The sequence below is a fragment of the Lynx rufus genome, unplaced genomic scaffold (genome assembly GCF_022079265.1).
Source record: "Lynx rufus isolate CCGP_SWC_20201006 ecotype Redwood Valley unplaced genomic scaffold, mLynRuf1.p SCAF_15, whole genome shotgun sequence".
NCBI classification, from domain to species: Eukaryota; Metazoa; Chordata; class Mammalia; order Carnivora; family Felidae; genus Lynx; species Lynx rufus.
Window position 1 is genome coordinate 48,148,758 of NW_025814829.1, and position 26,210 is coordinate 48,174,967.

General features: G+C 43.3%; 1 protein-coding gene and 1 pseudogene across 1 annotated transcript; one reads left to right on the forward strand and one right to left on the reverse strand.

Moving 5' to 3' along the window:
* Positions 1–5,445: 5,445 nt before the first annotated feature.
* Positions 5,446–17,614, reverse strand: PRDX6 (peroxiredoxin 6). The gene is made up of 5 exons (XM_047076990.1): positions 17,441–17,614; positions 13,181–13,337; positions 9,487–9,633; positions 8,108–8,254; positions 5,446–6,442 (listed from the first exon to the last, which is right to left on the reverse strand). The coding sequence occupies exons 1-5, from the start codon at positions 17,533–17,535 to the stop codon at positions 6,314–6,316; spliced, it is 675 nt and encodes a 224-aa protein (XP_046932946.1). The 5' UTR covers positions 17,536–17,614; the 3' UTR covers positions 5,446–6,313.
* A 253-nt stretch (positions 17,615–17,867) lies between these two features.
* The window catches only part of LOC124510213 (60S ribosomal protein L7a-like), a 123,311-nt pseudogene continuing 114,968 nt past the window's right edge, over positions 17,868–26,210 (forward strand).

The window sequence follows — 26,210 nt, forward strand, 5'->3', positions numbered from 1 at the left end:
TTATTTAAAGATGAAAATGATAGAATGTTTCTGGAAGATGTGATTTTGCCCCAGGCTGCCCCCACGCTCTGGCTCAGTTTCCCCCTGTGCACCTCCTTCCCAGTAGCTCAGTAGTAGGGATCTATGGGTTAGGGATGGGGAGAGTCATGCCATGCGCACAAACTAGATGTTAGCATCCACAGGCCTGTGCCTCTCCGTGTGGAGTGTGTATTCCCTGAGGATGTGGGTGCTGTGCCCGGGGGATGTGCAGCCACAGGCTCATCCAGGGCATCTTCCTAGAGTATGAGTTTTACTTGGTGCTCTTTTAAACAGAGGAAACTCATTTAACCATTAGATTCTTTAAAATGTTTTATATTAAAACACACATGGAGTGGGATGACAAATTTGCATGAATTTTTAAGATAAAATAGAAGACTTCAGGCCATTTTATTATGGAGAGTCACTTAGGTTTTGCCCTGACATCTTTTCCTACTCTCCTCAGCAATCAGGGCTAATTTGGAAAATTTTGAGAAGTCCATGTCTGGAATAGGAGGGGGGAAGGCTGGTCACATCAGGCCAGGACAGAGTGGAGGGAAGTCTGGGGAGTGGGGGACCTGTCTGTAGGCCTAGTTACTCAAGGAGTCTCTGTCAGGGCCCCTAACAGAGGTCGTTTGGGCCCAAGCCCCCTGCACAGTAGAGGAGAATGTTGTTCTGACAGGGCGACGGGGCACTAGGTGAATGCAGAGGTGGGCCAGGGAGCAGTGAATGGGGCCAAGGATGGGCTTCAGCGGCCTCCAGCACCCTCTGTCTCCCAGCTGCGAAGTCACTCCACGTAAATACGTTTTCCGAGGGAAAATGGTATGCTGTGTAAGCGCGGCTTCAAGAGAAGACCCTTGGGCCACCACATCTCCAACCAAGGAGTCCTCCTAAGACCCTTTTAACAGAAATTCGGGGCCCTCACTGTCATTTATGACCATCAGAGTGGTGTGCAGAGTGTTTGTTGGGGGAAGGAGAGTTGCATTGACCGAATGTGTGATTAATGGTTCCTTTAAAGAGAGCAACTTAGTTCTTTTTAGGCAGCCTTCCTAAACGGGAAAGGACCCTCTTTCACAAATGGGAAAGGACCCTGTTTCACAAATGGGAAACCTAATGGGGGGTCAAGTAATTGGCTTCATTGACTCCTCATTTTCACTGTTCTTTTCCAGCCCCCATTATTTTAAAAAGTTTCTCCTTGTGATTTAGGGACAAAGTTTCTGGTTACCTGGGAATCAGTCACAGAGTTACCCGGAATTCAACTCTCCTGACATTTCTCTTTTCCTGAAGTGCACCTTTGTTTGACTACTCTTAGTGAATTAATGGAGTATCTCTTTCCAAGATGATGCTTGATAGCACAGAGATGCATATGTATTTACTCGTAACTGATCTCTCAAAGCCCTTAATATGTAAGATCTTTTAGAGGGAACGTTCCAGATAATAAAATGTGAATTTTCAGTTAAGTTTTCTGATTGCATTTTGATAGTTCATGTTTTTTCCTGAAATGCTCATAGTCTAATATTTTGCTTTTGACTTTCCTTTATAGTTGGAAACTGGACCCTATTTTAAAAAGGAATACTAATGGTGCTAAGGTGATATGTGGAGTCAGGTAAAAGACTGAGCTAATATCCTGGCTCACGTGCTGAAGGATTGCCTGGCAAGGAGGTTACTCAGAAGTTGCTGAAATGGCTAATAAATACTGCTGTATTTATTTCACAAGCAACTGAGCTGCTGGAAAAGCTCTAACTTTAAGCAGTTGCATTTTACTTGAGATGTTCAAAATTCTTCAGGATGATAATATAATTCATGGCCTACCAACTGAAACCAAATAGAGCCATTTATGAGAATTCAAGTAATCAGAAGCATTGTACACTTAATATATTACTGACTGAAGCATACAACTTATATAATTTGATTTGTTGTTAATGACCCCCTAACATTTTCCAGTGAAAAGTTATTCCCTCCCTCCCCAATTTAGTATATGTTGAAAAATGGAACTATGTTCTCTAACGTTAGTTGCTGAAAGCAAAGTTTAGGAGAGGTTAATAGTCTTGCATTGCATAATACTGTTTGATATCACTTTTCAGTTTCTTTTTAAAAGTCAAATAAAGTTGAATGTTATGGTCTGTTTATTATTTAGAACCCATTATGCCTTTTCATTTCAACAAGATTTCGAAAGGATATTTGATGCTCTATTCTAGGGAAAACCCTAAGAGAGGTAAGAATAAGAAGAAAACTAAGACAAAAAGTCAGGCCTATTTATTAGAACCTTTTGGACACCTGCCATAACAGGACAGTATTTCAGCGTGGACTGTGGATCCCCTGAGTGTCAGCAAATACTGGATGTGGCTGCACACGTAGGAACCCGGCCACTGTGACTGAACCACAGAGGCTTCATTTTTTTCTCTTTTTGATTATAGTTGATGCACTATGGTTACATTAGTTTCAGGTGCACAACATGGACAAGTGTAGACGTCACGCCGTGCTCACCACAAGCATAGCTACCATCTGTCACCACACGATGCTACTCTAACGCCATGGACGATATTCCCTGTACTATACCTTCCATCCCTGTGACTTAGTCTAATTAAAGGCTTCATTTTTCTTATAGTAACAAAACATCTAGAAATCGGCAGAAAGGGATGGGTGCAGCTGGTTGAGGAAGTAAGTTATCACGGACTAGGCTGCAGCCTCCTCATCCTCGGCCTGTGCCTTATCCCCAGGGTGGCAAAGTGACATCTGTGCCTCCAGGCATCCTATTTGCTTTCCAGAAGGGCAAGGAGCTTTCTCTTTACGAGGTTTTGCCTTTGAGTCAGGAATGGGCCTCATCCCAGGCCAGCACGGTCATGTGCCTAAACCTCTCACCTTAAGATGATTTTTTGGCTGGCATCTCACTCTGCCACCCTTAATAATGATCTGGGCGGTTTTAGTGAAAAGTACGGGGTAAGTGGATACTGGGTTAAGGGCAGTACCTGCTGTGCTCTGCACCAGTCACATGGCTTGTTACAAATGAACACCAGCTGGCCACCTGCAGAGTCAGTCCCTGGGGGTAGGCCCCTGGGCTCTGCATTTTCACACTCCTGTGGGATTTAGTGCATTTGAAACTTGAGATACTTTAGTCTGCTCTACAGTCTTGCTTAGAGGCTCATTAGCATATCTGATGGAACTAGGAGATACTTCCTCCCACATACATCAGTTAGGATGCGTTTGGCCTAAACCCAACTCCAAAAGGCTTATGTCCTAAGGACATGTATTATTTTATGTAGTGTCAGTCAAGAGGTAAGATGGGTTCATGGTTGATGGACTCAGCGAAGATGATCAGATTTTTTCTCTCCACTTTGCTGTTGACCAGCCTTTCTGTGGTTCCCCGTGCACAGGTAGTCAGATGGCTGCTAGCAACAATCATGTTTTGTGTGAGACAGGAAAAAAAAAAGGTCTCCAATGCTGTCAGGATAGAATTCTTCTAGAAACTCCAATGATCCTGTTTGTGGCTCATTCTCAAGAATTTAATCACGTGCCCATTTCTGAACCAGTTACTGCCAAGAAAAGTGGTAATGACCTTTTGGCCAGTTAATACACCCTTTAAGCTAAAATTAAAGTTGTCAGGGGTGCCCGGATGGCTCGGTTAAGCGTTCAACTTCAGCTCAGGTCATGATCTCAGTTTGTGGGTGCGAGCCCCGCATCAGGCTCTGTGCTGACAGCTCAGAGCCTGGAGCCTGTTTTGGATTCTGTGTCTCCCTCTCTCTGCTCCTCCCCCATTCATGCTCTGTCTCTCTCTGTGTCTCTCAAAAATAAAAAGAAAAAAAAAAATTAAAGTTGTATTTCCTCAATTCGCATTGCCCCAAAGGGGTGGAGCCAAATGGGAGTAAACTACTACACAGCCATTCTGGTTCCCTGCCCCTTTGCTGAGTATCTCAACGCAGATCCCTACACTTAGGGTGGAGGTTAGAGGCGAGATCAGACTTGTGGCAAGACCACACAGGGGGCCACAGATTTACCACTGTGAGAATCTTAGAAGACTGAGAAGGCAGTCCCATGGACTTCTCATGCTTCTCTCATAATCACAATTGTCATATGTGAATTCACTTTCAATTAATAAATCTTGAACACATAATGCAGTTTATTCTGTTCTTCCATGAAAATTGAGAGCAGCAACTCTTGATGGGAACTCTATTCTCCATGCCCACTAGGGCACTGAAGATGTACTTAGGATCACTTCAACCCTGGAAATGCGTATTATGTCACATTTTACATCTGGAAAAGAATCTTTTCACAAAGTCTCATGGCTTCATGGTGACAGAGCCAGAAATCCATTTGGGGATACCTGGCTGCCTTTTCTTTGAACCTTTTCAGTGTCTTTGTATTGACATCATATATGTGGACAGAGTAGAGATGGCCAAAAAAACACCAGGGTTTGGGTGCCTGAGTGATGAGGGGTGCAATACATTTATTGGGGGAAGTTGATGAATTTGATTTTGAATTTGCAAATCCAATGGCACACGTTCCATCCGTCAATAAAGATCAACACTCAAGTGTTGAATAACTGAAAAATTAACGGAGATTTAGATGCTGGATTGTCACCATGAAAGAAAGTTGAAGCCAGACTCCCAAGAGACAAGGACAAGAGGCATCAAATAGCCAAGGGAAGAAAAGAGAGGAGCAAGAACTGAATAGTTGGAAAGGTGACAGGAGACGGAAGATCCAAGGACTAGTTAGGAGATATCCTATAAGAGGTCCAGGTATTGGTTCTTTAAGGGCAAAGTATATTGTGACGCGAAGAGGTAAGAGCAAGACACATTCCTCTTGGGTCTTTCAGACCAGGACTCCTCAGGATATTGGGTAACTTGAAATTTTCACTACCTTCCCAGCCTTCTTGGTGTCACTCAAATTTTACATGTGGAGAATTCAAGGAAACTAAAGACTTAATGACTCGTCTACCATATGGCACCAGGCATCATGTTTTACATTATTCTACTCAATAAAAAAATATGGAGGGCTACATGCAAGGGACTATACTAGGTATGGGACACTTCTTTCTAAACACAGGACTTATCAGCACAGCCTAACAAAAGTGTGAGAGACCATGAGTTCACAGTAGTTAGTATTCTTTCCAGAAACGCACAGGTGTACTACTCTCCTCAAGATTCATATTCTTAAGCCTTGTAAATCCAATTAAAGTAATATGTTAGGAGAGCTCTTTACAGCAGGGGGGGGTCACAAACCCAAGGACCCAGGGAAGTAACAGGAAGGAGCGAAGTGGGCCAAGAGATGTGGTGAAATCTCCTTGTTCGTCAGTTTCAACTTTCGTCACAAGAAATTTCACGTATCTGCCTTTGGAGAAAAGTACTGATGCCGATCCTAGCGAGCAAAGCTCTGCCCTTTGGGTCAGGAGTCTAAACTAGTACTTCAAAACGTGACAACAGAATTCTCTGATCCAGTTTTAACAAAGAATTTATTTGCTGATCCCCAAAAAGCAAAACTCAGAAAACAGCCCCACCCCCTCACTGCAAGAATAGTTCTATAACAAAACATTTTCAATCATTTCCTCCTTTCTTCCCAAGGTGTGCTCTTGCGCCCATCAGTGTAGAGCAGACAGACATATGGAAATACTTTGCATGAAAGGCACATGGCATTGTCGTATCGCTCACACCTCCTGGTCCACCTCCCTGGCAGGCAGGCAAGTGGAACTTCTTCTATAGCCTCTCTTTTTTAATAGAAATTTCTCGAAAAATTTTCGTTATAGCAAAATATTTAAAGATTCCTCCCCCGCTCATCCCACTTCAGTTATCTACTGAAAAAGTATAGAATTGAAAAGTTTGTTGCCCCCGCTGCGATCAAAACCCTGAAGAGTGGAGAATTTCTGGATACTCTACAGGTTTTTGGGTTATATACTCGTATCTACAGGGGAATCTGAACGTCAAGTTCTGGATTTGATTGGAACAGCTGAAAACCTGACAGTCATTCTATGATGGAGCAGAACAGACTTTCTCCACCATCAACTGACACTACCTCATCGACCCCACATCCTGTAGACATCCAAGACTTGAATCTCACATACAGACTACATTTCAGAGACAGCAGAGAGTGCTACGGTGCAGGAACAGAACAGAATGCTAGTGAAGGCACAGAGGAAAGGATCCCAAGAAATTTTTAGTGCCATTTTGTTTAATAAGCCAGTAGTATAGCAACCTAAAGGCCTTGGCTGTGATCACACCAGGATGTTGTTATGGAACAGGTGCAGGAGAACATGACTGGCAGCCGGCGTCCCCTGGCTCACTGTGCTAACCACCTTCTTGGGGGACTACGGCTGGGGCGTGTAACGGAGGTACTTCTTGCCAGACGGGAGCTCTTTGGTGAAGACTCCTTTAGGGAAAATTTTTTTGGCTTCATCTTCAGGGATGGTTGGAAGAACCATCACGCTATCGCCATCCTATTGAAAGACATTGAAAATAATGAAATTCACTCTTACAGTGAAGCCTGAAGGCCAAGAAGTAGCTTCAGAAAAGTAGCTACAGGTGCTCATGAGAATAACCCAGTATTGGTCACTCTCTCCCCTCTGAGGAATTTTGTTTTCACAGGATGATCTTCGACACTTTGCTGAGAGAACAACGTCCCCATCTTAACAAGAAATGGTCTTGTTTTAAACCCAGTGACGTCTTGGCACCACACTTTAAAATTTAAATTCTAAGTCCTTACCGCTGCCCGGTGTGAATGAATTGTGCCTCCTTGCCCCACCTCCCGCTCCTGCTCTTCCAGGCACGCTGGTTTTCCCCCCTCATATTTTTTTTTTTTTAATGTTTATTTATTTTTGAGACAGAGACAGAGCATGAACAGGGGAGGGCCAGAGAGAGAAGGAGGCACAGAATCTGAAACAGGCTCCAGGCTCTGAGCTGTCAGCACAGAGCCCGACGCGGGGCCTGAACTCACGGACTGTGAGATCATGACCTGAGTCGAAGTTGGCCGCTCAACCGACTGAGCCACCCAGGCGCCCTTTCCTCCCTCATAAACAAGCACGACTTGGTCCCTTGCTTTCTTCATGTCCTTCCCAAAGCTCCCTTCAGAGAAAGGCCTTCTTTGACAGCCAATTATAAAACCTACCCTCCCACCCCTATGCTCCCACTCTCTCCATCTCTGCTTGATTTTTCTCAGTCACACTTATTGCCACCTAAAACACAGTAAACTTGCGTACTGTTTGTCTCCGTCCACTGGCATGTAAGCTCTCTGAGGGCAGGGACTCCTATTTACATTAATATTTATATTGTTCACTGTTGCTGTAGCCCAGAGCCCACTGCCTGGGCTCAATAAACACATGTTCAATGGACAGATACAGACTTTAAATGATTTGCCTGTCAGGAAAAACAAATCAACACAACCTGGTATTCAGGTGAGCATATTTTAAAAAGGTAGCAATGTTAAGATGCCCTTGTGATATTATCCCTGTCTGAGAATTCTACATGGGGTTTGAAAGGCTAATTGAAGCTTAAGAGAAGTGAAATGCTCTAGACATTAATACACCAAATAGTTTTATAGCCATGACTCAAGTGGCCAATCTAAGTTTTGCTATAAATATTTTGCCAATATTTTGCTCGTTTTGGGAAGGGTTAAAGGTTTTTTTAAAAAAAATTATTTTATTAAGAAATCATTCTGGGTGGCTCAGTTGGTTAAGTATCCGACTCTTGGTTTCAGCTCAGGTCATGACCGCACACTTCGTGAGTTTGAGGGCCGCCCCAGGCTCCACACTAAGGGATTCTCTCTCTCTCTCTCTGCCTCTCCTCTCCCTTGCTCGTGCTCTTCCTCAAAATAAATAAATAAACTTAAAAAAGAAAAGGAATCATTCTGACCAATTAAATTGATCAAGTGATATGGAAGTTAGAAAGCAATACGGGGAGTTTGTATTTCATATAAAAATACAAAGAAGACCTTGACAATGGCCTCATAGTAAATCTGAAACTCAGCCATAAGGAAAAGTCCTGCCAGTGTGTGTGCGTGCCAGAAAAAGAGCCCCAAGTAAGAAAGACCCAGAAGATAGCCATTTAGAGACTGGCCCCTTAGGCCTTGAAGGTGAGCTGGGTATCTGCCCTTTTAACGTCTTTACCTTCCAATCAACGGGGGTGGCAACCCTCTTTTCCGCTGTCAGCTGGAGAGAGGTAATTACCCTGAGAATCTCATCAAAGTTCCTGCCAGTGGTTGCTGGGTAGAGGATAGACAGCTTCAGCTTCTTATCAGGACCAAAGATAAATACCTGCAAAGCACACAGATGCATAAATAGGAATAATTCTTTTAAGTGTTTTTGATATCAAAGCTTCTTTGAAAGCTCTTTAGTTACTAGAAATGTTCAAGAGTGTAGAAAAAAACCAAAACCCAAACCCTGCCCCCAACCCTGCCCTCAGCAAACATCTAGGAGGATACATCAAACTGTTAATCTGGGTGGCTTCAGTGTAGATAATTTTCTTCTCCAGGTTCTTTTTCTTTTCTTTTTTTTTCTTTTTTAACGTTGATTTATTTTTGAAGGAGAGAGAGACAGAGTGTGAGTGGGGGAGGGGCAGAGAGAGGGAGACACAGAATCTGAAGCAGGCTCTAGGCTCTGAGCTGTCAGCACAGGGCCCGATGCAGGGCTTGAACTCACAAACCTCGAGATACGACCTGAGCTGAAGTTGGAGGCTTAAACGACTGAGCTACTCAGGCGCCCCTCCATGTTATTTTTCTAAACTTAGAAGGGAATTCTATTTGGTTCTGGGTGTCTCAGTAAGAAAACCTGATATGCGAATTGAATCCAGGAAAGGCCTCAGGAAGGTACTATGTTAATTAGGGATGATTACCTTAAAAATATACTAATGGGGGTGGGGGACACCTGGATGGCTCAGTCGGTTAAGTGTCTGACTTTGGCTCAGGTTATGTTCTCACAGTTCCCGAGTTCAAGCCCTGTGTCGGGTTTCTGTGATGACAGTTCAGAGCCTGGAGCCTGCTTCAGATTCTGTCTCCCTCTCTCTCTGCCCCTCCCCCGCTCGCACTCTCTCTCTCAAAAAATGAATAAACATTAAAAAAACTTAAAAAAAATATACTGATGGGAGTTGATACCAGTCTTCAAATAGTTGTATAGTTTTGCAGATGAGGGATTAAGTCTATTCTCTAGTAGGTAAGGACAAACAGGAATTCCCAGCCACAGTTGCCTTATGAAGAAGGGTATTATGGCCCACCACTTTAAAAGAGAGGACTGTTAGGAGAGCTGGGAAAAAGATTCCTCAATTCTAGATGATATCTTATGATCAACTACTTATTTTATGTACATTTCCAAAAGTTATCAAATTTAGCTGAAAATTTTACTTTGCTTCAGCAGTACGGATGGTCAGTGAGATTGCCGCTAATTATTTCATAACTGGAGATATTCCCCTATTCCTCGAGTCGGTGTAAGCACTCAGCTGTACACGGAGCCTGGCCAGTCATGAGGACAACTAATGGATTTCTACAACTCACCACACGAGCTGTCACAGGCATGCCCTTTTCGTCCTTCTCTGCTGGGTCCAGCATGCCTAACAGGATGGCAAGGTCCCGATTCTTATCATCAATGATGGGGAAAGGTAATTTTTCTGTGGGCTCCTGACCATTGTAAGCATTGATATCCTGAAATGCAGGTGAAAGGGAAAAAAAAAAAATCTAAACCAGGCACATTCTTTGAATTCAATCAATGAACATCTTGCAAGATAGGGAAGAGGAACACAATCATAATTTTCTCTAAGCGATTTTAGTAAAAAAAAAATGAATGAATGAACACTCCTCACCCCAATCACTCACTGACAGAAATAACAGTACAGTACAGTACTTAGGTTATAACCACAGACCCTTTTCATGCCCAGGTCTCTTAAAATTCGGCATGATTTTACTGCCCACAGAAAGCAGCAAGAAATGCTTTAAAAGTTGAATGCTGTAGAGTTAGATCCCAATCTAAGGTACCTCTCTGGGTACCCAACAAGTAAATACCATCAGAAATAATGTGTTCATTAAGTCCATCAAATCTAAAAGTAATGCCACATGCAAAGATAATTCTACAGATCTGGTCCCTGCCCGCTAAGAACCCCGACCCAGACATTAAGCTACTATACAGCAGATACTAAGAAATGAAAAAAAAAAAACCCATAAAATTTGAAGCAAATCCAAGAATGGAGAGTTGAATATATACTTTAAGGACAAGTCCAAGGTAAATTTACACTAGGGTGAAATCCACATAGAAAACAAAGCATTTCAGGTCTGAACTGAAAGACAATAATGTACTTTCCTCCTTATTCTACTCTCTTCCCCTACTAAACTTCACTCATTTACTCATTCATTCCTACCTTTCCTATCCCTAGAAGCCTTTGAAAAAGAAAATCTAGCTCCCGTATTTGATCAAGTAATGATACAGCACTTCCTGTGGGGTAAGCACGAGGACAAGTGCATGTGGATGAGTGAGGCGTGGCACCTGCCTTCAAAGAAACTTCTACTTTGGTTAAGATGATTCCCATGTGAAGTAGCAGCAAATGCAAGACTCTAATATTTACATGGCAGATTGTAAATGCTGAAGTATACTAATGTCCCCATTGACAGATAGGTCTCCTGAGTTAGGAAAGACTTCAGGAGAGATTCTACCTGGGGCCTTGAAGGATGGATGAGATTTTTCACAGGGAAGAGGAGCAGTATTAATGAAACATGCAGGCAGGTCTGAGCATAAATAACTGAGAAGAGAGTGAGTAACTTAGCTGGGTAGAGCTTTAGGAAGCAGTGGGAGAGAGGATTTAAGGTTGGAATAAGGTCTGTTTATTATGTGGAGCCTTAAAAGTAACATAGGGGTTGAGGTCATGGCGGATATAGAGCCTCTGTCAATTTCTCAGCAGAGATGCGACAGGACAGAAGTGGTACAGGTGAACTTTGAAATGGGTAACAACACATTTTGACATGTTCCTTAATTTTATTATCTTAACTTCCTTTCTGTTGTCACTGGCCCCCCATCAACTCATCACAACTAAATAATAATCAAAAGGGCTTTCTGCTAGAGGCGCCTGAAGTTTCCTATGTAACCAGTTGAGTGCCAAAGTTTGGCCACTGCTTCTGATAGGTGGGACTTGTTTCCTGTTCAGTGCTCTCACAATTCTGAAAATTCAAGGCAGAGGCTCACAGGCTAAAATGAGCCCGGGCATGCTCCTACTTTAAAAGGTGTTTTACAAGAGGCAATCAACTCTTCCTTTGGTGGTTTCTAGTTTCAATGGCTGCTGTACGGTAATAAATGGTCAACACTGCCACTTCCCTGATGGGCATTACGTTATATCCACGAACACCAAAGAACCACATGCTTTGACTTTATTCTAGCCTACATCAGATGAATTCCTACTCTCTATCATGTAGTATCAATGACAGCATTGGTTTGAGGTTCCAATTGCACTGCCATCCTTTCCTAGCCAGCCAACCCTGAGCAAGTCCCTCCAACTCTGTGGGAGGAAAAGTATTCTCACTGGCAAACATGAGAGCATAGTGCAGAAATGCACTTACCAGTCGCAGCCAAATGTAAGGGATGAAAAAAATGCCACTGTAAGCAAGAGAAATCCCCTTCTCTTTTCTCCTGTATATGATGCTTCTAATCTCGGGCACTTAGAATTAACTAGCAGGAAATGGCCAAGGGCTGTAGCCCCAGGTGGCCAGCTCACAAGTCAGTACCACATCTTTTATTCAGTTGCATAACAAGTGCTTGACAGAGTGCCTAGTACATTGTAAGCATCCTTCAGAGCTTACCTATCATCACTTTTTAGTGGCACATCGTCGCAAAGTCATCAAAATGTCCTCAAGTTTAGACCACCACATTTATTGTCCAAGTAAATCGTTTGTTGAAAGTAGACAATTCCTTCCGTTCGTGCATTCAACACAGAGAGACTGCCTAGGATACACTGAGTGCCAAGCACTGTTCGGCAGAGCACAAAATAGGAGTCTGCCTTGCTGAGCCTGATGGGTGTGGACAAATGAACAAATGAAACTAGCAACGTGCAGAACATTTTATTTTAGATGGTGACAATGCTAAAGAAAAAATCACAGGGGGATAAGGAACATGGAGGGGAGTGATAATTTTAGATAAGGAGGCCATGGAAGAAGGCCTTGATGAGGTAGCATTTGAGTCAAGACTTGAAAGCAGGAAGGGCACAAGCCACAAAGCTACCCGAGGAAAGTCTTCCAAATAGTATTTTGCATCATTTTAAAGGCAGAGCAGACAAGTTTACTGATGAACCAGACGTGGATATGGAAAAACCAGAGGAATTCAGGATGATGCCTAGATTTTGGCCAACTATGAAAACGCAGTGTCCATTAGCTAAGATGAGTAAGATCTCGGATTAAGAAAAGGAAGCCAGTTGGGGCGCCTGGGTGGCGCAGTCGGTTGAGCGTCCGACTTCAGCCAGGTCACGATCTCGCGGTCCGGGAGTTCGAGCCCCGCGTCAGGCTCTGGGCTGATGGCTCAGAGCCTGGAGCCTGTTTCCGATTCTGTGTCTCCCTCTCTCTCTGCCCCTCCCCCGTTCATGCTCTGTCTCTCTCTGTCCCAAAAATAAATAAACGTCGAAAAAAAAAAAATTTAAAAAAAAAAAAAAAAAAAAAAGAAAAGGAAGCCAGTGTCAGACATACTAGGTGTGAGATGACAGGACATCCCAGGGGAGATGGGAGTTGGCGGTGGTCGTAGCAGGCTGGGAACCAGCAGTGTCTGGCCTAGAGATGGAAATTCGGGAATCACAGCATTTAGATGTGAGTGGATGAGCTCACCAAGGGGAAGGGTATAGATAAAAAAAAGACGGTGTCCAATAAATGAATTCAGGGCAACTTTAGCATAACTAGGAGTTGGGGGTGAGGAAGCTCACTCTGACCATAAACAGGAATAGCTCAAGATGTGGTGTCTGGAAGCCATGAGAGGAAAATGTTCCAGGATATACAACGACCAGTGGGTTGAAGGCTGCTAGTGGGCCGGGAAAGACGAGGGCTAAAAACCGAGCATTGCATTTAGCAAGCTAGAGATCACTGTGCAGTTTAAGTCAGATTTTCAAATAATAGGTGAAGTCTGAACTTGAAGTTACTTGTACCTTTACCTCAAAAAACCCAAGCTACTCTACATAATTTATACCTTGATTTATAACCTCAAAGCACATGCCAATTGGTACTATACCTTGCTCCAGGCAAGATGGTCTTCAACACTATCCACTGAGAGGGCAATCATTTTCACGTTCTTCTTGGCAAATTCGGGTGCCAGCTTTGCGGCTCTGCCGAGCTCCGTGGTACACACGGGGGTGAAATCCCGAGGGTGCGAGAAGAGAATGCCCCATCTGAGATGAAGGAAAAGGAAGCCACAGCTTATTGGAGGGATTATCACCGTCACGTAGAATGAGAAATCACAAATCCTATGTCAAAAATGACTTCCTTTTTAAATAAGTGCTTATGAGGACAATTACTTTTCAATTTTTGTCGAGGAATGCTTTTTGATCTTCTGACTTCCAGAAAAGCCTATGTTGAAAGCCCGATTCAACCAAACATATGAAATTCCACATGATAAATGTCTTAGGAGACTGTAATTTAAGGGTGTTGCCTCCTTAAATAACTACAGGGCCACCCTGACTCTTTTTCAGCACATAAAATCTGTGCTACTCAAACCAACAAGCTTACTGAAATACCTTTTCCCCCCTTCTTACCCACTTCTACTTTTTTTCTAGGCTATAATAATGGATGTCCCAATATGCCCCAATCCAACCAAATGCCTGACTGCAATAATAAACAGGTTACATAATCTCAAATAAATAGGCTTCTATCCTCTATTTATATGTAAAATTAAAGCTGACACTTGGCTTCTTTGTAGTGAGTGGATATAAAAACTTTTGTAAAGCTACCAAGCCTGCCAAGCAGGACACCCAATCTCTGCACCCTGACGAAGCTACCGCACTTTTGGGTTTTACCTGTCTCTTCCTTTGCAGTTTCTTTTCCTTTTTGCTTTAGTCCAAGTAGGCAAGAAAACTGGCCGCCTACAACACAGATTTTGACAACTACAGATTCTTAGGTAAACATGAATATCTAAATCATCATTACCTAGGATGAAACTTTATATAGATTTTTAAGCATATTTCCAGCTAAAAGTCACCAAGAACTTTTGGAATACCATTTCCTTCTCCTTGGCAACAGAACTACTCTTCTGACTGAAAAGGAAAATTTAACACCGGGTTCTCCACACCCCGCTGGACTTGTGTTAAACCAGGATCCTAAACTACTAAATAACTCAGTCTAGATGCCAAGCTTGACCTCTCAAAATCTGCCAAGTTTCCTGAGGCACAAAGAACAAAGCAGAGACAAGCGTACCTCCCTCCCACCTACATCTGCCACTCAACTCCCAAGGCTTCAGGAAAGGAAAAGCCTTCCTACAATGAGGATAGAGGGCCCGATGGCAAGACTGGGAAGAGAGAGGTAATATTTTGAAGATTCTGGAGGTTTGTGGTATGTTTACTTTTTTATAAAGGACAGTAAGAGGGCTATACATCTTGTGATATAAATAATCTAGGTATGGGTAAAAAATCTAGGCCTTTGATTCTATGGTAAAGGATCTGCTTAAGGGTCAGATGAGACTTACGAGAAAGTTTCCAAGAGTTGAGAGAAAAACAGGGCATTTCTTCCTGAGTTGTTAAAGGGTTGATGAATTAGAAGCGTCAGACACACTCTTTCCATTGTGCATCGAAAAGTTTTGCTGAATCATGCTAAGGAACTCAGTTTAAGCCACTTCACATCCTGTCCCCCTCAGAGGCCAAACTCCAGTGTGCCACATGGCTAGGAAGAGGGTAAGTCTGAGGATGTCTTACTATGGTCTGCATTCCCCTCTAAGTCTCCTTAACTGTGTGTGCTCTTAAGAGGAGTTCAATTACATTATCCCATTTCCTTCCTTCCTCATTTTCAAAAGACAAAAGGTTTCCTCCTTTAAGGGAAGGGTCCTCACTCACTAACCCCCAGAAAACCCCAGGAAAACAAGTTTTGTTTGGTGAAGATGTACTGTAAAGAAGCTGCTTCTACCATATACACAAAGAAACAGAGCTAAAGCTCATTAAACTCACCAAATGAAGCACCCAAACCCCTTAGTTGTTTCCAGTTGTCAGGGGTAGGGCAGATACCTGTAATGTTTGAAATTATTATTTTTTTTCCTCCAAAAAACACCTAGATCAAAAGCTGACCTCTGAATTGAGATCACACACAGAACGGAGTCCCTGGGGAAATTGCATTAGGCAAAACCATGTATTATAATTATAAAAAGAGCTCAAACTTCTTTTCAAGGTAGGGGAGGGAACACAATCCCAGGCGTGACCTGAGGCAGACTTGTTATATTTTTGTTTGTAGATGCAGATATTTTTCTCATCTTCCTACTGGTGGCTCCCTGAGAAGGCACCACTTTTAATAAAATCAGGATAGACCCAGGGGCAAATAAACAACAGCAAGAAACCCAAAAAAGTAGGGTTAGCTTAAATAGTGATGGCATTTATAATTATTGCTATAATAAATGTTTTATGTCAATATTTATCTTTATACAATCTAAGAGTTCTGATAAGATTTTGTTCTATGGGGATGAGGACTGTAGATAGGAATGGAAAGGAACATACTCTAAAAATCCCATGGACTTTAGGAGAAATACTAATACCTAGATTACGAGATTGGACACAGTCTGTATATCTCTCCCTGCCTTTAAGGTCTGAATGTTCCATTTTTCATCTTTTTTCTAGCCTAGTCCTCTCTTTCACAAAGCTTAGCTTTTCCCTTAAATTGGTAGCTGGAAAATAGACTTAAGAGAGTGTAAAGGGCTGTGTAGGCCTAAGTGGGTAAGAATCCCTCCCAGGTTCTCTGCATAGCCCTGTCCACTCATTGATGAATGTCATAAACTTCCCTCTCTCTGTCTATACACATATATATCTGGACACTGTAAATAAAATAAGGACACAAATCATGGAGGATTTGTTAAGCCTCAGAACACCACAGTGCATAAAATACGAACAAAAAGCCAGGAGCAGAGTCATAAATGCAGAGAACTGGTGGCTGCCAGAGGGGGTGGGGGGGATGAGTGAAATAGATCAAGGGGATTAAGAGGTACAAACTGCAGTTATAAAATAAATTAGTCATGGGGATAAAAAGCACAGCATGGGAAACACTCAATAATATTACAATGCATGGTGACAGATGGTGACTACTTACTGTGATGGGCACTGAGTAATGTATAGAATTGTCTAATCACTATATTGTACACCTGAAACTAATATAACACTGTGTGTCAACTATACTTCAATAATTAAAAAAAAAAAAAAGGGAAAACCAGTGTGGTGGGACCACTGGAACTCCAGAGCCATAATATAATGACACATATCTGGGAGGTTTCAGATTAAAACCAAGCAACTTAAAAGCTTGCTGATTCAGGGGCTGTAAAACGTAAAACCTGGGCAACACCAATTTACTCCCAGTCATAATGGTCTGACTGCCAGGCCAGATCTGGCTATCGCCGGCAAGGCCACGTGCTGGAAGCAAAGGAGTGGGGGGAGGAAGCAGTGAGGGGCACACGACTGGGAAACAAAAGGGTCTCAAAAGCGGGGAGGTCCAGGCGTCCAGGAGCCTGCAGTGGCCTACCGCGGCAAGAACAGGCCATTGCAACTGAGCAACCTCAGAAAGCCCTTCACTTCAAGTGTTGCAAGTTCTGGAATGAAGGACACACCTACATACAGAACGTTCTTGGTTCCTCCCAAAGCTGTTATCAAATCATATCCCAGCCACAGGAGGAGGCTCTGGACAAAAAGTCTTTCAGCCACTTATTTGGCAGCTGGTGGTTTAAATTTTTACATTTTGTGTCGAGAAGCCTGCAAATACCACTGCAGCAAGCAAGTCCTCGGCGCGCTGGGCCGTCCCGAACCTTCCGCCCACAGCAGTGTCCTCAGACTCTGGCCTTAGACACTCACCTTCCCCCAGGGAGCAAATTCCAGCACCGAGGGAGGGAGTGCGACCCTGGGCACAAGTCCCGGGAAGTGACCCCTGATGCAGCCCGGCCCTCGCCCCAGCCGCCTCAACTCGGCCACGCTCCTTGCACCCCTTACCAAACCGAGTGATACAGGCAACAAACCCTCCGCATCGGCCTCCGGTGCCCGTACCTGCTGGAACCCAATTTCGTTCCCCTCCCCCTTTCCCGCCGCGGAGCCGGCTCAGCCACATGGGGGCCGCCGGCGGAATGGGGTCGAGGGGCCGGCCCCCAGCAGCGCTCGGCCGACGCGGGGCAGGAGCCACTCGGCCAGAGGCACGTGCAGGAACCGGTGCGGGGAGGAGGCGGGCGGCGACCAGGGGGCTGAGCTGGGAGGACGGAAGGTAGAAGAAATAGGGAAGGCACCTCCGAGGCCGGGCGTAACCCGACGAGGTGGCCACTTACGAGTCTCCCAGATAGTCGTGGAAACGGATACGGCCGATGGTAGTATTGGCCTCGAAGTTGGGAGCCTCGTCCCCAAGAAGGAGACCTCCAGGCATGGCGGCAGCAGTGACGCGGGAAGACGAGGACGCGCAGCAGCGGCAGTCACCAGCTTGCAGGCTCTGGCGGTGTGGGTGCCGGCCGCCGAGTAAGTGGGGCCGCGAGGGGCGGGAAGCGAGCGGCGTGGGCGGGGCCAGAGGCGGAGTCTGAGAGGGGCGGGGCCGTGGCACGGCGAGCGGCGGGGCGGAACCGGGCCGCCGGCCGAAGGACAGAGCCCCTACTGGCGCGGGTGGGATGGCGGCCGGGGCAGGCCGGAGCAAGGGGCGGAGCGAGGGGCGGAGCAAGGGCGGGTCAGTTCTGGGTCCTGGTCTCCTGCCTCTGAACCTGCCGGGAACCTGTGGGCGCCGGCGCCTGTCTCCACTCACGTGACGTGGGACTCAGTGACCCCTGAAGGCTTGGGGGTGAGAAGGTTTGATCGTGCAGTGCGTCTGGGCTTTGGTGGTGCAAGGAAGCGGGTCGCAGTAGAAGGGGAGCCCCAAGGCGGAGAATCGGGGTGGGGGATGACGAATCCGCGATCCTCCTTTACGCTCACTCTTGGTCGCCTGACCCCTCCACTTACCCCTCTTTAAGTGTGAGCTTCTGGAATCCTGACCGCCCCAGCCAGCCTAGCCATCACGCACTCTGTATATCAGAGGATGTGGCAAGACCCAGACGTGTAAGGGACCTTATGTCAGAGGAAGTGGCTTTCGTATTACAGCAAAAATTCCAGCACCTATGTCAGTCAGTGCTTGGGGGAATGTGACTAAACTTTTATTGCCCTCCCCTCTCCCAGAGTTCATTATGAACCATAAAATATTCAACACAATTATCCTGAAATCTACATATGCATTTTAAAACATACTTCTTGTGGTCTGCTGTACCCAAGTCAACTCTACCACCCAAGGAAGTGGGAAGTTTTTTTTATATATAATTTATTGCCAAATTGGTTTCCATACAACACCCAGTGCTCATCCCAACAGGTGCCCTCTTCAATGCCCATCACCCACTTTCCCCTCTCCCCCACCCCCCATCAACCCTCAGTTCTCAGTATTTAAGAGTCTTTTATGGTTCACCTCCTTCCCTCTCTGTAACTTTTTTTTCCCCCTTCCCCTCCCCCCTGGTCTTCTGTTAAGTTTCTCAGGATCCATATATGAGTGAAAACATATGGTATCTGTCTTTCTCTGCCTGACTTACTTCACTTAGCATAATACCCTCCAGTTCCATCCACGTTGCTGCAAACTGCCAGATTTCATTCTTTCTCGTTGCCAAGATTCCATTGTATATATATATAAACCACATGTTCTTTATCCATTTGTCAGTTGATGGACATTTCGGCTCTTTCCATAATTTGGCTATTGTTGAAAGTGCTGCTATAAACATTGGGGTGTAAGAGCCCCTATGCATCAGCACTCCTGTATCCCTTGGGTAAATTCCTAGCAGTGCTATTGCTGGGTCATAGGGTAGGTCTATTTTTAATTTTCTGAGGAACCTCCACACTGTTTTCCAGAGTGGCTGCACCAGTTTGCATTCCCACCAGCAGTGCAAAAGGGTTCCCATTTCTCCACATCCTCTCCAGCATCTATAGTCTCCTGATTTGTTCATTTTAGCCACTCTGACCTGCATGAGGTGGTATCTGAGTGCGGTTTTGATTTGTATTTCCCTGATGAGGAGTGACGTTGAGCATCATTTCATGTGCCTGTTGGCCATCTGGATGTCTTCTTTAGAAAAGTGTCTATTCATGTCTTCTGCCCATTTCTTCACTGGATTACTTGTTTTTCGGGTGTAGAGTCTGGTGAGTTGCAAGTGGGAAGTTTAGGTTCATTTATTTGCTCTCTATGTGCCAAGTGTGAGGTAGATAGACAAAATGACTGTTCTCTTGGAGCTTTCATTCTACTGGGGGAGACATAACTAAATGAGAATATATTAGATAGCAGTAAATCCTATTTAGAGAAATAAAATAAGGTTATGTGCTAGAGGGTGACTGGGGTGCTGCTTTGCATTGGGTGGTCTGGTCTGGGAAAGCCTCCAGGATAATGTAGGTAAACTACTTAGCACATAGTAAGTGCTCTGGAAATGGTAGCTGTTATTTGGCTGATGATAATGGCTTATGCAATACATCTTTCTTTGCCAACTATGTGCATGGCACTGTGCCAGGCCTGGTGACTGCAGTCCCTGCTCTTATAGGGAAGGCAGATGTACATGCAGTTTTGATAAAATTATGGAGTAAATGCTGATGGGAGAGGGTGCCAAATGGTTGGAGTTCAGAAGTGGGAAAAATCCTCTGCATGAAGCTCCTTAGCCTTAGGAAGGCACATGGTAGTGTTAAGAGAAGTGACTCACATACTGCAGTTTTAGTTTGCATCGTAGTGCTGTGTGTGGGGTGCATGTGTGTGTGTGTGTGTGTGTGTGTGTGTGTACGCTAACCGGATTTACTCAGTTCTCCTCTGAACAAGGATTTACAGTAAGATTATTGGTAAAATTTCTAGCCACTCTAGAGAACTCCATAAAGCTACTGTAATTTGATATCTCAACTAATTTGATTCCAGGCTTTGGTTTTGAAAGTGCTATGTCTTAAATCCTTTTGCGGGGGAGGGAGAAAGAGAGGAGGGAAAGGAGGGTAATTTTATCTTAATGCATTATTAATAACACCATGGAGATAGCATAGGAAACACAGATATACCACAAATATGGAGAATGAATACAAAAACAGACCACTGATCGCTATAAAAAGCATAATCATGGAACTGTCTGTTGTAAATTAAGCAAATGCACGTATAATAAAATCTGATAAACGCCTGTTAGCATTTATAGCTCCAGAGACTGCACCCCAGAAATCCTCATGCACTCTGCATGCTTATTTGCTTTGTCTTTGTAGCATTTTAAATTCTTTTGAATTAGCTGACAACATTTGAAAGATAGACCTTTCTTTCTTTCTTTCTTTCTTTCTTTCTTTCTTTCTTTCTTTTTGCAAAAATATCTGGATTTCTGTCTCCTGGAAAGGCAGAAAGTGTAGCCACACTGGACCTGTATTCCATGTGGGTGAACAGTGGCTGGAGAGAAGCCTTCTAAGGGTGCAAATGTTCCCTGTTATTCAGAAGGTCCTTCGCCACTTACTGACGTTAAGTGCCTATTGTCATTTTAACCCCACTCTTGCACTGTTGTTTTTCTTAGAGTAGAATTAGGAGGAAAATGGATCCTATCCTAATGTATCCCTATTCTATCAAAATTGTGAAAATGAAAGGTTGACCAAGGGCCATACGTTTCCAGGAGGAACAAGATAGAGCATATCTTTGTCAAAGTAAAGAATATTCCCATATACTTAATGTGCAAAGTTGAAAGAACACCATCTGTCCTGCCTGGCCCTTGTAGGGAGTTAGTTTAACTTCCATACTACATGGAAGGCGGATGCTTCATGGGCTGAGGCCATTCCAGAGGAAAGAAGTGCCACGGAAAAAGGAAGAAGGGAGGCAGGGCAAGGAAGACATTCCAGGGAGAGGCCAGAATGTGGAAAAAAAGGAGACGAGGCTAAGGGAGGGATTTACTTTGCAGAGGGGGTAGAGGCTCTGATATCAGGGGGAAAAAAAGTTGTCAGGCTGCTGGCAGGGTTGGGGAGAATCTTGAAGTCCTTAGAAGTAACTCCCTGGTGATAGGAAGAAGGGGATTGCAGGGATTTTCAGAGGGCTTTGACTCCTGTCTGATTGATAGGCTCTTCTGTCTTTACCGCTTTGGACAGACTGAAGGAAAAGGTGAAGGAATTGACAATGGTCATTTGGAAAATCAATAGTGCATTACGTTTCTCTCTCTTGTTCTCTCCTTAGGTTGTGAACTACTAAAGGCTTGACCATATTTTTTTACTGGTAAACATTTGTGACCCGTTAGGTGCGGTGGGCATTGGGCTAGATTACACAAAGTGTTAGAGAAGCATTTGTCTACCTCCTGCAGCCACACCAACAAAGTCTGTCTGCCTGCAGCTGGAAATAAAAGAGCAATGTGTCCCTAGTTATAATTGTAGCTAGGGAAAAATTTTTATGTGTGTAGGAGGAGATACGGAAAACTTGAAATTAATGTTAGGAAGGTGGGCTTGGGTTTTTAAAAGCAGTTCTTATAAGCTCTCGTGTTAAATCTGATTGTCTTTTTCAGAAGTAAAAATAGAAAGAAGGCTGGCCCACAGGAAACTGTTCCTGCTATTCAGGACAGTGCTGTCCACCTGCTAGTGAGTAGGGCTGTTAATCTCTCCACTGCCCTTCTTTGTCTTGTGTAACGCGGTTGCTTCTCCCCTACTGTATCTGCTACAGGACATCTGCATTCTGGAAAGAAACCAATGTGGGAGAGAAAATGAAAGGACGACAACTTGTAAAATGCTAGACTGATGAATAACTCTCAGTAGGGCTCTGGAGTAGTAAGTTCTGACACTTATTTTCCCAAGTAAAGCACCCTAGAAGTTTACTGTTTACCCTGAAAGAGATTGCTTAGTAAATTTTCACAGATAATGATTGGTGGGGGTGGGGTGGGGGTATTTGTTACAAAGTGTTAAAGGATTAGGTTTAGAGATGTCATACAATCATGGGTAACTAAAGACCACATGCCAACTTAAGTTTATTTGGTAGCCAGTTCTCTCATCTGCTTTTAGTTGAGCATAAGGGGCCTGAGGCTATATAGGGAAGAATTTATTACTGTTACAGAGCGGGCAGTGAATATAAATTTGTGAAGCTTCATATCTGGAGATCCATAGAAACTGTCATAGAGAGGAAAGAGGGGAAAGGGGAAGAGAGAGAGAAAAGAGAGAAAGTGGTCAGCACAGAAGTCACAAGAGCTGGTGGGGAGGAGACAGAAGGAAAACAAGGAGAAAGGGAAGTTTGGAGAGGAGCAAGTTTGGATGCCTGCCTGCTTTGCCTGGACCTCCCTCCACAGGAAAGCTGGCCACATGGTCCTGCCACTCTGGCCATTGGTGATTGCACAGGTCTGGGTGTCTGGCCCAAAGGCAGTTCAACCTCTAAACTGGCTAGCAGCCCGTGAGGGAGCCTGGCACAAAGTGTTTTATTATGGGATCTTCTCTTGGTGGCTGGAATGCAAGAGCGCAGATTCAGTCAGCAGTTCACAGCCGGGACAGAAGCTGAGAGATGGTCAGGGAGGGTAGTAAGCAGAAGCCATGACGCGGTCCTGAGAAGAGCGGAGAGTGGCAGGCACTCTAGAAGCAGAGCGGCAGGTGACTGATGGCTGAGGGGAGATAAGCACGGAGTCACTACCGGCCTGCTAGCTTCCGAAGGCAAACTCTCTGAGGCCTAGTGCCAGGAGCGAACTAAAGGTCAGTGGTGGGAGAAGTCCTCCCCAGGGACAGGGAATCAAGTTATGCATCGCCTGGGAATTTAAATGTAATAAGATCAGTCTGCTTGTTATTATTAACAAAATCTGGCACTTCTAAGCAATGTTGGTGATAAAACAGTCCTAGAAAAATCTGGATGTTGGTCTAAATTGTCAACAATTGCTGCAGTTCTTGTTGAGTTTTAGGAATGTATACATAAGCTCCAGCTTAGCACATTTTAATTACTTCTTCTTTGGGGAATAAAAGTGTTCTGCATACAAGTTAATTTGGAGAACTCTCCATCATATAGTCAGCTCTGTATATGTGGACCTCATTTATTTCAAGATTGATTGTGGTTCAAACTGTCTTCCAGCACAGTTTCTGCTGATAACTCTGGCATTTAATAATTACTGCATTTAAATAGTAGATTTGAAGTAAATAACATTAGCGCAGTCGTTATAAAGGAACAGACCTTAAAGTATTTTCCTGTGACTGCTTGAGAGTTTTGTGTTTAAAATTTAAAACACATGTACACCAAAAACTATAAAACATTACTAGAAGAAATTAAAGAAGACACAGATTAATGGAAAGATATCCCATATTCATGAATTGGAAGACAATATTATTAAGATGTCAACTACCCAAAGCAATCTACAGGTGCAGTGTAATTCCTATCAAAATCCTGAAGTTATTTTTTGCAGAAATAGAAAAATCCATCCTAAAATTCATACGGAACATCAAGGAACCCTGAATAGCCTCAAAATTATCTTGAAAAAGAACAAAGTTGGAAGTCTTTCATTAAAAACTTTTTTTAATGTGTATTTATTTTTGAGGGAGAGGGGCAGAGAGAGAGGGAGAACAGAATCCGAAGCAGACTCCAGGCTCTGAGCTGTCAGCACAGAGCCCAACACAGGGCTCAAACTCACGAACCGCGAGATCATGACCTGAGCCGAAGTTGGACACTTAGCCGGCTGAGTCACCCAAACACCCCCAAAGTTGGAAATCTTGACGCTTTTCTGATTTCAAACATATTATGAAGCTATAGTTATCAAAACAGTATGGTACCTGCATAAATACAGACGTATAGACCAATGAAACAGAATAGACAGCCCAGAAATAATCCCTTACGTACATGGTCAAATAATCTTTGGCAAGAGTGCCGAGGCCACTCGATGAAGAAAGACAGTCTCTTAACAAGTGACATTGGGAAAACTGGACATCCACCCACATGCAAAAGAATGAAGTTGGACCCTAACTTACACCATGTACAAAAAAAGGTTGGGAGGGGGAAGTTTTTTAAGAAAACATACTACTATGAAAACTCCCTTACCCAAAATTTAGTCCACAGCCTCCATAAGATTACATATCAAGGGCAAATACAAATCCTAAAAGTCTTCTGCATAAATAATAGTAAAAAAGTTTTAGCAATCTGAGTGTGTAACCTAACTTGTTCCATCTGCCAGAAACACAATTAGATCCAACTGTTCTTTTACTTGTGAGTTTTTGTGTTATCTTGTCTCATTGCTAAAATGTTCAAATCAGAGCTGTAAGATTTCTGTTTGTGTCCGTATGTTTATATATGTCTACATATGTATGTTATATATATGTGATACTTTTCTACCTCCAGATGGTATTTTACCAAAAATAAGTTGTAAAAGGGCTCTATTTAATTGGCTTAAAAAATAGGCACTTACAAAAATTAAGACTAGTCAAATGAGCTTATGTTGTCTCTATTAGATATTTAAGATTATGAAAGTTTGAAATCATCCTAAGAACAAAACATATAATAAAAATAAATTGCTTAATGTATGTTAAGCACAGAAGTAGAGAGGGAGACAGAGAGTGAGAAGCCACATGTTTAACTTTATAGATGCTTTGCTTCTATGATGTTTGATGTTACAAAAATTATCAGCAAGAGAAATAACTTAAGATTATGGCTAACTTTGTCTAATGTGTCATGAAATGTTCATGAGTAATCTAAACATAATCATTTAGAACATGTGAATTAAACACATGTAAGTGGAATAAGTTTAGAAATGAACTTTTCCTTGGGGCGCCTGGGTGGCTCAGTCGTTTAAGCGGCCGACTTCGGCTCAGGTCATGATCTCGCGGTCTGTGAGTTCAAGCCCCGCGTCGGGCTCTGTGCTGATAGCTCAGAGCCTGGAGCCTGTTTCAGATTCTGTGTCTCCCTCTCTCTGACCCTCCCCCGTTCATGCTCTGTCTCTCTCTGTCTCAAAAGTAAATAAACGTTAAAAAAAAAAAAAAGAAATGAACTTTTCCACAATGATTATGTTTTATAAAACATGTCTGCTTAAAAATAGTTTCCAAAATCTTTTTGGGAAGTTGAATCTTTAAAGTTGTACTAAGTTAAACTAAATTAACATACTAGATATTTGTTGAATATCTAGATCATTTCCAGTCAGATAAAATGCTGAAACATTAAATGCTAAATATAAATTTATCTACTTTGGCTTCTTATATTAAAGAGGCAAATGATATTTGGGTCTGTTAATAACACATTCTTCTTGCCACACTGAAAAAATTGTCTGTTAAAAAGCATATGCTCCTAGAAATTATGAAATGATGTGTTTATTGTACATTTGCCAATCTACTACAGAACATTGGTGCGTCATAAACACTTCACAATAGGCAGCCTCCTAGTTTTCGCTAATATTAGGGTTCCTGAGAGTTAAAAATTCTAATCAACAGATGTAACTAAAAGTACTAGAAATAATAAGGAAAAAAAATCTGCAGGCAAAATATACAAATAAGGTAGGATATGTTTTTGGTAAAAAAAATATAACAGATGAAGATGTCTCTTGTTATGGAAAATGGAAAGTAATATTGTCCTAGTTTAGAGGCTATTTACAGTTTGTTTCCAAATTAAAAGATAAAAAGGAGGATAAAGGACAAAAACTAAATAGATATAGAAAGTTGGGAAGAAGACAAGGAAGGAGAGAGAAATCTTATTTTATGTAGTGAAGCTGACCCAAATTAAATGAATTTATTATAAGGGTTTAAAAAATCAGCTTTAATATCACTGCATACCTATGCAAAGAAACAGAATGTCACCCCCAAATATGCCTCTTTGACATAAAATTTATTTTGAGCTGAAGGCAATGAAGAAGTGGCAAAGCCAGAAAAACCTCCTCCTTTTCTTCATCAAGGCAGGGCCTAAGCTCTCCTGTTGCTGGAGGCAGACTCTTACCACTTTAGAGAAGGCACTAGAGAAATCTGCAAACAACCCTACTCAGTTCTGTTCCCTCCTGCCTATTTACCTTTGTGCAGGATTTATTAGAAATGCGGATTATCAAGCCCCACGCCAGACCTGCCGAATCAGGAACTTTGGGGGTGGGACCGAGCGGTATGTATTTTACCAGGTCTTCCAGGGGA

What these genes read in the sequence shown, in the direction of transcription:
- PRDX6 (XM_047076990.1), bottom strand. Translation starts at nt 17,535, where the DNA reads ATGCCTGGAGGTCTCCTTCTTGGGGACGAGGCTCCCAACTTCGAGGCC. An exon ending in CACGACTATCTGGGAGACTC is followed by an intron (nt 13,338 to 17,440) that starts GTAAGTGGCCAC and finishes CCTTCATCTCAG; the next exon opens with ATGGGGCATTCTCTTCTCGC. An exon ending in TGCCTGTGACAGCTCGTGTG is followed by an intron (nt 8,255 to 9,486) that starts GTGAGTTGTAGA and finishes TGTGCTTTGCAG; the next exon opens with GTATTTATCTTTGGTCCTGA.